This window comes from Protomyctophum parallelum (assembly GCF_964188405.1).
Source record: "Protomyctophum parallelum genome assembly, chromosome: 13".
Lineage (NCBI taxonomy): Eukaryota > Metazoa > Chordata > Actinopteri > Myctophiformes > Myctophidae > Protomyctophum > Protomyctophum parallelum.
In genome coordinates, this window is record NC_139708.1 from 2,511,616 (window position 1) to 2,524,065 (window position 12,450).

The 12,450-nt window shown below is 40.4% G+C and overlaps 1 protein-coding gene across 1 annotated transcript; it reads left to right on the forward strand.

The window, feature by feature from the left end:
• The first annotated feature begins 1,916 nt into the window (after nt 1–1,916).
• On the forward strand, nt 1,917–12,430 carry LOC310868978 (hsp90 co-chaperone Cdc37-like). Its single transcript, XM_083779489.1, has 8 exons — nt 1,917–2,249; nt 2,904–3,185; nt 5,841–5,946; nt 6,092–6,207; nt 6,984–7,106; nt 8,243–8,425; nt 9,521–9,592; nt 11,839–12,430. Exons 1-8 carry the CDS (start codon nt 2,142–2,144, stop codon nt 11,977–11,979), a joined length of 1,131 nt encoding a protein of 376 aa, XP_083635615.1. The 5' UTR covers nt 1,917–2,141; the 3' UTR covers nt 11,980–12,430.
• The last annotated feature ends 20 nt before the right edge of the window (nt 12,431–12,450 follow it).

Sequence of the window (12,450 nt, forward strand, 5' to 3'; positions counted from 1 at the left end):
TGACAGAGTTACCGTGTGGCGGTCCCTCTACTGTACTGTACTGTCACTGTACTGGCACACCCGAAAGCATCATATATACAGTTAATACGTGTGTGTGTGTTAGGTTGCGCACAGGTGGTGAAAAACAACCATGCTGTTTTTGTGCTCATACCCACCCACCCAGACAGCCAGCCACCCACCCACCCATACACATAGCTCCGTAAAGTAGTGGGTGCAAAAAATCTGCCTAATGATGTCACTGGTGGACGGTTTCTGAACTGCCCACAGCCCTCCTATGAGACTTAGTAGAAACAAATGTGTGGTATTTCATTAACATTAGTGAGGACCAATTATATGAAGAGAAGTTGAAAAATGGAGAAGTGGTCCTTTAAGCAAATATCTGATCTACAATATTGTTGTAATCTCAGGTAAGGACCCTGGTCCGGTTCTGGCAGACCGGTAGTGTGTGTGCAGGCTGGGTGGTGTGTGATAATCCAACTGAATTATTCCTGTGGTAACGGCGGCGATCGACGGGCCCGGGAGAACAATAATAACGGGACACTCAGACAGTATCTCGCCAAAGGTTCACAATTTATTACACACATACAGAAACATATATAGCTCTGGATCCTTGTGTCCTCATGACGTGTCACTGAGACATAACAATAACATCGGCGCTAGCAGCAAGTGGCCTTGCTCTCTGATTGATTGATTGAAATATTTATTAACAGTTTGTAGAATTTACAGTACATTTTAAGCACAAACTCAATACAAAGACTGTTAACTGTGAGTGGACGACCCAATTAAGCATTACACTTGTTTACAACAGGGTCCACATTGTTCAATTCATCAAAACATTTAGAGACATACAAATAGACACTTCTATGTAGCTAAAGAACAGAACAGGAATTCATCATATAGGAAGCAAAAAGGGAAAAGATACATACAGTGAGGGGAAATGGGGTGGGGGGGGGGATTCAGATTTTACAGAGGCCAGTTTCGAATTGCAGCCATCCGTAGGTGCCCTTTGAGAGCGGTTTTGAAGGAGTCAAGGGATTCACATGTCTTAATGACTGTTGGTAGGGCGTTCCACATTTTGGTGGCATAGGAGCGAAAATAATTTAGTCCCTTGTTTGTGCCGAATCTGGGTTGTACATGGTTTGTTGCACTCCCTCTGGTGTTGTGGGTGTGGACTTCGTTTACATTAAGGAAGTATTTAGACAGGTACATGGGTATCTTGGTGGTATATCGAATCTTGTGGACCAGACCCATTGCAAGATGCTGTACTCTGTCGTCGACCCTAAGCCATCCCAGCCTGTCAAAGTGGGCAGGGGTGAGGTGGGTTCGGGGGGTGAGGCCAAGTAGGAGCCTGACCAGTTTGTTTTGGGAGGTCTGGAGCCTTGTTTTAAGGGCCTTTGAGGTGCTGTGGTACCAAGAGGTGGATGCATAGTCAAAGAAACCTTGTATGAGGGCTCCTGTTAAGGTCTTCAAGGTGTTTTTGCTGACCAGTGAGGAGATCCTGTAAAGATGGTTTAGAGATGGTTTTTTAGAGATGGTTTCAGTGGCTAACCAAAAAGTCAGTATGTTACAGTTCATGGCAGTACATCATACATACCCTGTACATTTGTATATTACGTACGTACACAGCATAGGCACTCATACACATATCATGTTGTATATCACAACAAATATCACAATACAATACGTCCAGTTGTGACATGTTGAAAAGTTTTGACACTTATTTATTTATTTATTTATTCAAAATAGGAATGACCGAGTGAAAGTTTTAAAGTAATATTGAGGACCATTTGTCCCACAATTTACTGAATTGATTACATGATTTAAAAGGCTAAATTAATTAAATCATTTTGGACGTTGCTCATTGCTGCCACCCTACGTGAGTGAATACGGATGACGCAGTGACGTCGAGGCGGAAATCATTCCGCTGGAATTCTCCAGAAACTACAGGAGGAGTTGATGCGAAAGATTGATCTGCTAAGTGTTAGTTTTTGGCAGAATAGAACAGAGGAAGCTTCTGGCATCACATTCTCCCCAAAGAGCGTTTATTGCCGCCGCTATTACACACATTTAATCCGTATTATTTACGTAGTCGGAACATTCTTGCAAGCTGACGTTATTTGCGTTAGCATCTTGCTAGCATCATGTCCAGAATAGACTACAGCGTGTGGGACAACATTGAGGTCTCGGATGATGAAGACGACACACATCCAAACATCGACACACCCAGCCTTTTCAGATGGAGACACCAGGTACAGTAACTAGGTGTTTGTTTGAGTGTTTAGTGTACTGGACAATGTAGTGACATGAGTAACATAAACAACCAGATAGCTAGGTTGCTAACGTTTGCTAACTTCATATGTATGTTGATGAGTGATGACCCTAGTCAACCATATTTCCATCAGTTGCGCGATAGAAAACGGACAAATGGGAGTTATATTTAATACAAGGAGGGTAAGGGAGTTGATGGCAACAGGAAATGCAAATATTCACCTTTTCTTATATAGCCCATAAATGGGAGTTCACCCAAACAATATCTTGAGTCTGAGCCTAACAAGCTAGCCTTGGATCAAGAGTATCATAGATGTATTTGATAAATTTTTACATTTGCATATCATAGATACAAAAGTAAACTCCATAAAAAGACGCCATAAAATACATCTATGATCTTGATCCAAGGCTAAACCTAAGCAAATTGGTGATGTGGTGGATACCAGGACCTGAATGGAAACTAGACAGTATGGACTTTTTTTTGGTGATATCCTTTTGGACCAAGTTTGTGACTGTACTCTGTACTGTTTACATTTCTGCCAATAAAGTATTCAATAAATTAATACACTTCATCAGGCCTGTATCTATTTTTGATGTACCTGATAATGATCTAGTCTTCTCATGCTCTTCTGCAGGCACGTGTGGAGAAAATGGAAGAGTTTCAAACAAAGACTGAGGAGTTAGAGAAGGCACTTGCTGATTCCAAGCGTAAGCTGGCTGATGCAAAGAAGAAAACAAGCCAACTCGCCAACTCTGCGACAGATGACGCCAAAGCGGAGTTAAGCAAGGCACAAGCCGAGGAGAAGAGACTGAAAAAAGAGGAACGGGAAAGTGAGAAGAAAGTGGACGACCATCGGCGGGAAGAGAAGAAGATGCCGTGGAACGTAGACACGCTCAGTAAGGAGGGATTCAGCAAGGTGAGACTATGTTTGCAAGTTTTAACCCATTCTGGGCGGGGTTCCCTATTTGTACCTTACCCCCTCAGGCCGGGAACCCATATTTGGGTTCTGTACAGTATGTACAGTATTCAAAAATGTAAAATTTTTGATTCTGCTATATCAATATTTGAAGTTTTTCAGAAACCTTAGGTCAGGATTTAGAGGCGTTTTTAGAATCGGCCTTAGGCCTGAATGGGTTAAGCTACTAGAGCAGTGGTTCATTTGAATTGGAGACGCCCCAAAATAATCATAGTTGAGCTAGCAAGTTTACCCTGACAAGCACTTGAAAGGTGTTGAGGCATTACATTTAGTTTGACTCGGGTCCACAGATAAATATCGTGAAAATTGCCGATCTACAATAGGGCTGGGCGATATGACGATATATATCGTATTTTCGATAGAAAATGTCTATCACGAAAAAAAAGCTATATCGCTTATATCGCCGTTTCGCTTTACGGCAGTATTTTACGTCACAGCGCTTATATACGGCATGCCCAGCAGCCCACCGCGCGCACTGAAAACAGTGAGCCAACACCTTTCGGATGTCTTCTCTATTGTATACTCTAAGGCCAACACGACCACAACACAAGCCGAGGTGGTGCTTGCACCTAAAAGAGGGGCAACGTCTTCCATTGTATGGATATGGAAGTGGTTTTGATTACATGAAGGGAGATGATGGCTGACGAGATTCAGAGCGGTGTAAGGGGCACGTTCGGAAATACCACACCGGAGCGAACTCATCTATCAGTTTGCATTGCACAGTGCGCCTAGTGCGCTATTTCCGAACGCGCCCTAAAGTAACCGGTCATTCACTGTTATAAATGCAGGTTTCATGTTGGGTCAAATTGATAAATTGTGTGAGCCACGCATGTTTTACACAGTTGAACAATAAGCTTGTCCGTCGTCGGGTGCACTGCAAACTTCTTCCAAGACGAAGACGTTCCTCTTACCTGTGCAGTCCTCCTGCTGCGTGCGTGTCTGTCTTGTTTTATTGTTCCAAATAAATTATTCCATTTGAAAAGTCCTTAATTCAGCAACAGCTTACAACAACAACACAAGACGCTGACTTTGTTGTGATCATCAAAAAAAAAGGAAAAGAAAAAGCCCCACTCGTCCCAGACTCCCATATACGATCGCGTTCTCTCTCACTCTCTCTCTCACTCTATCGCCTGTAGTCAATTAAACATCGTTAAGCTGCCCAACGTCTTTAACAAACTAAACTATAACTACAACAGAACATGTTGATTCCCTATACAGAGCTTAAATGAACTGAAACAACTGTAGTGACAAACTGTGACATGAGATATTTATTTTTTCCTTAAGCCAATTTAATGCAGACACAGGCCTGTAATTCTGTGTCTGAATGGCAACGTCTTATTTCTTTCTTTTTTCTTTTTAATTGTCATAATAATAATTATTATTAATAATACTAATAAAACTTTATTTGTATAGCACCTTTCATGACATGAAATGCAGCTCTCAAAGTGCTTTACAGAGCAATGGAGAAAAAAAGAAAAGCAAGGCAACGACATTAAAAAACAAGCAGTGATGCAATACAGTGAGGACATGAATAACAAAAAATAAAAGATCAATTAAAAGCAATGTTGTAGAAGTGGGTCTTGAGCTGTGCTTTAAAAATGTCTACAGAGGCTGAACAATTGAGTTCAGCCTCTAATTATTATTATATACATTTTATTTTGTAATATTTTTGTACTTGCTTTGGGCCTGTCTATGGGAAGGGCATCAGTATTATATTCATATAAGTAGAGTGGATAATGTGAATTTAATTGTTTTTTGAGTGGTGCAACCATTATAGACAGCTATGTGTGTCCCTGTCCCTGTATCCGAGCACGGAAATAGCATAACTATTGTCACCACCAAGTGTCACTGTTGTGCAGCCTAACACAGACAGAGGCCAGGGAGGAGAGCTTGTACAGTACAGTACAGTACAGTACAGTACAGTACAGTACAGTACAGTACAGTACAGTACAGTACAGTACAGTACAGTACAGTACAGTACAGTCCAAGTACAGTAAAGTACTCGACCTGAACAAAAATCAATTATTTTAGATAAAAAAATAGGTATCGTAAAAAATATGCTATATCGTGAGTATATCGTTATCGTGATAAAATAAATTCTATATCGTGATATGAGATTTTGTCATATCGCCCAGCCCTAATCTACAAGCTCACAAGGTCTTGCAATGCGATATCGGCTATTTTCACAATAATTGTTATACTATTTAACAATTTGGCCACTGTTTGACCAGTTTTTGAGGGGCCCTCCTATGTCCACCTTTGAGGGTTTGTGTAAACACAAACATTGAAGACAAAAGTGTGTAAACACAAACCTTGAAGACAAAAAAGTAAGGATGCAAATTGATATGAGATGATGTATTATTATAAGAGCGCCCCTCACTTCATACGGGTCTGATTTTTATAGTTTGTTCATTACCTTTCTTTCTTTCTTCCGTCCTTCCTTTCTTTTTTGAGGTCTAAGACAATTTAAATTGTCACTTAATGTCATCTGAGCCTCTGAAGACCCCCCCAAAATCATGTAGGGATGGTCCCAACCCACACCTTAGGGCAGCATTGTAGTTCTTGATGACACATTCTCATGCTTCCCTCTTGTAGAGTGTCGTCAATGTCAAGCCAGACATTGGTGAGGAGACCGAAGAGCAGAAAGAAGAAAAGCATAAAACCTTTGTGGAGAAGTATGAGAAGCAGATCAAACATTTCGGTAAGAAGCATTGCCCCTCGTTGGTGTCTCATTCCATATTGTTGCATGTCAGAGGCATCGTCCTATTCTTTACTGCATGATGAAGGGATGCTGGACTGTAGCTAAGAGTAGTGAGGATCTATCATCAGTGTTATTTTTGGTACAGGCATGATGCGACGTTGGGATGACAGCCAGAAGTACCTTTCTGACAACTCCCATCTAGTATGTGAGGAGACTGCAAACTACCTGGTCATCATGTGCATCGACCTTGAAGTTGAGGAGGTAAAAGTTACAAAGAAATACTTTAATGAATCATTTCTGCTTTCTAACCAAGGCACACTACAATGTTTATCACATATACAGGGGTGCACACAAGCGGTGCGCCAGTGCGCATGCGTTGTAAAAATGAGAGACAGGGATTTAGAGAATGCTGACAGGCACTCAAAAGGAACTCAAATGAGATGTTAACGTCCTGTAAGTAGACTTAGAAATAAAACTAGTGTTGACTAATCATTACAAGTGGCTCTTATTTTGATGAGGAAGTCACGAGGAGTTGCTAAACCACGTTAGCGACCGTATTTAGAATATGAAAGCTATCGGTCACTTAAACAATGTAGGTTACACACGCTGAAATTAAACATGGAACCTGCAGGCAGCATTAGGTGAGTATTTAATTGTATATGTGTTGGACGTTTGTGGTTGTGCTAGTGAGAAACGGACACCTGCTGCCAGTGGGATCATCCTACTGCTGCTTAACGACTACACTGTCTGTGACTAGGTGTACTAGTGTAGCGTTGCAACTGTTGCATCTGCCCGTGTGAATGCAGCATAACGTTGTGGCAGGATACAAACGTCTGTACCGCAACCCCCCGCGCTGTGCGCACCAAACTACATGGGCTCCTTTGAGTACTAGCCCAAAATAATAGTGTGCACCCCTGCACATATAGGCCATAGCTGTGGCAAAAGTGATCTAAATAAAATGCACTTCTGCCTGGATTCCGTCTGCCTGGATGTCCGTCATTGTAAACTAAATTCTACGAATGTTGCCTCTTTCATAGAAACACTCATTGATGAACCAAGTGGCTCATCAGACTATAGTCATGCAGTTCATTTTGGAGCTGGCCAAGAGTTTAAAGGTGGACCCCCGTGGCTGTTTCCGTCAATTCTTTGCCAAGATAAAGGTGAGTGTGTGCGTTTGTTCTGTGCTATATTTTCACATGAGAGGTTTTTGGAGCTGAAATTTGAGTGGTGATTTAGAAATGAAACATACTGTACGAATATGCATAAAGGCATACCTGCCCTGATGAAGATCAGTTAGGGTCGAAACATGTTGGCTTTTAATAATTTGTAGACAATCAAGTACCTTGATTTTACGCCCTCTCCTCCGTTATTTTGCTCAGGTCTTTCCTCTTTTTTTTATGCATAAGTCAATTTGATTTACAAACCACCAGCCAAGTTTTCTTTTTATTCTTTTACTTTTGTGTTGAGTCGAGCCTGACCCCTGATACCAGGCTTGCATTCTCTTAAAGATAGTCTAGAGAATGTTTAAGTAAAAAGTGGATATTGATTTTATGGACCTTGGAAAAAGAAAAAGAACAACACAGACAGACTCTTCTAATGTTCTATACCACTGCACAAAGTTTAGTCATGTCTAAGCGAGTGAGTTACTCAGAACAGAGAAGTGAAATACAACAGCATCGTGGTATATGAAACCATGGACCCCAATTGCTCCATTATTTAGCACCAAAGCAACTTCCTAACTAAGTAAGCGTAGAATGCTCTATGCCCAAGCCAATATGTTAGCCAGGAAATTTCACTACTGTTCAGTTGAGGTCTAGGTGAGCCTATTTAGAGCATACTGCACCCCTCTGTATACAGCCCCCTTATGGGTGAACTATAAAAAAGAGAGTTTGCGCAAGCTAAAGGTGGCTTATAACGCTGCTCTCAGGATTCTCCTGAAGAAGCCTAGGGGTGGCAGTGCTAGTCAGCTCTTCTGCGACTCTGGTCTAACCACCTTCCAGGCTCTCTTGAGAAATCTCATGTTCAGCTTTAAAAGCAGACTTGATGGGTCACTTAATAACGTGATTAAGATGTTGACTAATCCTAGGTTTAGCACTGTTAGATACCGCTCTTTGATGTGGAAACATTGGTACGAGTGCCTCTTATAGATTTTCTTCTTTTTTTACGAGAGAGTTTTAGAGTTCTATGAACCAATGTATTTATTTGTAACTGTTTTGTATGTTTTTAATTGTTGTTTGTCATCTACTGGCTACGGCTGTCAATAAAGTTTTCATTCATTCATTCATATCCCCTATAGACTGCCGATCAGCAGTATCAGGATGCTTTCAATGAAGAGCTGGAGTCCTTCAAAGAGCGGGTGCGTGGTAGGGCTAAGATCCGTATCGAGAAGGCCATGAAGGAGTACGAGGAAGAGGAACGGCAAAAGCGCATAGGACCTGGAGGCCTGGATCCTGTAGAGGTTTACGAGACCTTACCAGAAGTAAGACTTTACTATTGCCACCTAAACCCTATACTTGACTGTTGACTGTTTTTTACAGAATAAATATATATACAAGTAGGAAACACATTTCTCTACTGGCCAAGGGGCAGACGGTCTCCATAATATACCATAGACCATATTTACCCACCTTTGGCCATACTGAGTTCCTGTAACCGATTCATGACCACAAATGCAGTCCTGCTGGGTGTTAATTTGGGACTAACAGTTAATGACCATTAATGTTGGTTATCTGTCATTTATAACTCACAATTGTCATCCAGAACACTAGCCACAACACCCTCTTAACTAATCCCTGAATGGTGGCAACCTAGCACAAATTTTACATTCTCGTAGAGGTTTTTTTCGATTCTGATGAATCTCTCTACGAGAGTCTAAAAGTTAACTCCGCCCCTAACGTCGAAAAAGCAACCTTGATGCCTTTAAAACACTCTTACCTTGTACAAATGCAAAATCTAAGCTGCTTTTATTTTTGCCCCACTTGTTTGTGATGTCTGCGGAACCATATTAAACGTCTGCGGAACCATATTAAACCCCGTAAAAGGTATTTTAATCCACTCAGTTTCTGAATCCTCCATTGTAAATGCGGTAAACGGCGCAACAGAATATTGCCCGCGCCCCTAGCGGCCAGGGTTCTCTTGCGCATTTACAATGGAGAGAAAAGCAAGATGGCCGCCAGATTCCGAGACAGAGTTGATTAAAATACCTTTTACGGGGTTTAAGATTTAGCATTTGTACAAGGTAAGAGTGTTTTAAAGGCATCAAGGATGCTTCTTCGACGTTAGGGGAGGGGTTAACGTTTAGACTCTCGTAGAGGGATTCGTCAGAATCGGAAAAAAAACCTCTACGAGAATGTAAAATTTTGGGCTAGTGGCAACCCTACATTGGCATTGCTATGATGAATGACTACTGATACTGAATCACATGTTTTGATGTAAAATGTGTTTTAATTTTCGTTCAAGTACTGATACCTGCAGATACTCTGACTAACAATCTGTATTTTTTTTAACAGATCCAATAATCTCTCTACCGGTATCTATTTTCTCCTTTTAAAATACCCTAACTTTTTATTTGCAGGAGATGCAGAAATGTTTTGATGACAAGGACATCTCCATGTTACAGGACGCGATCAGCAAAATGGACCCGACAGTAAGTTAGATTTGTTTTTTGTCGTTTTTATTTATCTTATATGGGAGTGGCTGATAAAATGATATTAGTGTCTATATTGTCTGTACCTAGTTAAATGGTAATATGACGAAGACACAACCAGTCAAAAGTATCTTTTAATGTAAAATGAACGTGGTAGTCAAAATGGGTATGTTACGTTATTTCTTTTTAAAGTTTAGCCATATATAGAGTGCCAAAGTTTGTAGCCCTAAAACCCAGAAATCAAGTTAGCATTTTTGCACTTTATGGTTCCCTCATCTCAAAGTATTTTTTCTTTTGTTGTTTTATGCATTCATATGGTTGGATATCTGAAATAAAATGGTCTGTGCAGTTAAGGCTTCAAAATCAAAATGTTCCAATCTGTACGGTAGAGTATGTTAATACTAGTCTAGTAGCTCAATGGTAAAAATGGCAGCACTTAAGCACAAAACCAGGTTCAAATCAGGGGTAGAAGAGGAAAGTTACATAGTGCTGCTTTAACATTGATTGATTGAAGTATTTATTAACAGTTTCCTGAATGGGTACATGAAAGCACAACTCTGTTGTGACTGTTACTGTGGACGACACGCTGATAAAAGCATTACACCTTTTTCAATTCATCAGAACATTTGAGACGTACAAATATACACTTCTATATAAAAAACAGGAAATCACGTAAGGAGTTAAAAATCACACCTGTGTGAACCGAGTTGTGCAACTCCCCCCCCCCCCCCCCTTCCGCTCTCTCTCTCTCTCTCTCTCTCTCATTAGCAGGCAACAGTCTGTCAGCACTGTCTCTCTCTCTCTCTCTCTGTTTCTGCATGGCACAACAGCGCCCCTACTGGTGCTCACACATACATAGGTGCATGGGTTAACGTCACATACATAGGTGGATGTCACGGACATTGCTAGTTGTAGGAGTGGTTGCACCACTCAAAAAGGGAAAAGAAAAGTGGGTGAGGGGGGGGGGGGGATTCAGATTTTACGCGGGCCAATTTCGAATTGCAGCCGTCTGTTGGTGCCCTTTGAGAGCAGTTTTGAAGGAGTCAAGGTATTCGCATGTCTTAATTGCTGTTGGTAGCACAGTTATAGTCTGTGAGCCAGCATCCCAAATTGGAATTTCAAGCCTATACCTGTACATGGAACCAAATAATTCTACTTTCTACATTCTGCTAAACTTATGATTCTCTCTTATTGACCCTCTTCTTTTGAAAAGCAGTGGTATAGCTCAGAATATGTTCTCTATTACTGGCAGTGACAACATATTAGTGACTATACATTACACAAGATGTACTTCTGTCGCAAGATGTTACACAAAGCTTTCTCTGGAAATAACCTAAAGTTGTAATACCATGAATACATACATAGATTCTAAGGAAATGTATTATGAAATTCAATAAACTAAAATATAGCCTAATGTACAGTAAGTGTATAAGTAATGAATTCTACATATGCCTTCTAAATCCTAACCGTTCTCTGGAAAGAAAAATATGTCGATATATACACAGCACGTCTATGGTTGGCAAAATTGCCAAACTCATTCATTCTTGACTGAGTAAAAAGTATGAATCGATTATCCAGCCGGTTCCAGCCACAGTTAATGTACCGTAATATGCCTGTAAGCTTTGGATTTGGGCCACCACTCATTGATTGATTGATTGAAATATTTATTAACAGTTTGTAGAATTTACAGTACATTTTAAGCACAAACTCAATACAAAGACTGTTAACTGTGAGTGGACGACCCAATTAAGCATTACACTTGTTTACAACAGGGTCCACATTGTTCAATTCATCAAAACATTTAGAGACATACAAATAGACACTTCTATGTAGCTAAAGAACAGAACAGGAATTCATCATATAGGAAGCAAAAAGGGAAAAGATACATATACAGTGAGGGGGAAATGGGGCACTCACTCGAAGATGCTAACTTCCTCCTCCTGCCTATACATAAAGTAAACCCTGGACCACTCTATAATTTACATCTTTACTTTTATCTAAATTATATTTTGAGGAAATGCTTAGAACACTTCCTATTCAGTGTGCAACATCACCAATAGTCTGTAGTATGTGCAGATTCTGATACACGCTTACACTAAGCGCATGATTTGATCTGGAGATAATTATCAGATTTTCCAGTTTTAAATGATTGAGACTGTTACATTGAGTTTGAATTCAGTCATAAAACATGATGGGTGATTGCAGCTTTAAATGGCTCATCTAATGATTGTTGTTCTGCGCTCTAGGAGGCCAAGATTCACATGAAGAGATGCATAGAGTCAGGGCTCTGGGTCCCCAACTCCAGGGATGGCATTGGGGGTGACCGAGACGAAGATGGTACCTATGAGGAGGTGAAACAGGAAGCGGAAGAAAATAAAAATGAATGACCAACACTGTTTTTATGATGACTTGTTTTCGCAAATGTGCTCACTGTATTGCTAATCCCTATTATGTAATAATATGTATGACTAGTTTGTTGCCAGAAACGTGGGGGGGAAATCTATGACTTATCCAAGACATTCAGAAAAGGCATTTTCTGCTTCAGGCCTCAGTAAAAATGTATTTGTATGATGCTGCGTACTTTGTTTTGTCTGTGCATGTCAGTACATGGGTGTCTGTAATTTGCCAGGCAAAATAGCCTCCATGACTTTTAGATCTAGCCTTTTATTTTGGTATGTCATTTATTTAATCATGTTTTTCTTTTTGATCATGGAATATCTGTAGAATGACATATTTGAATGGTGACATTTCCGATGGTTGTATTACTCAAGTTCCCTTTCTGTATATCCAGGATGCATAGCAGAAATAAAATTTGTTGCATATTTGGTTCTATTTAAAGTTGGAAAAATGATCAATGA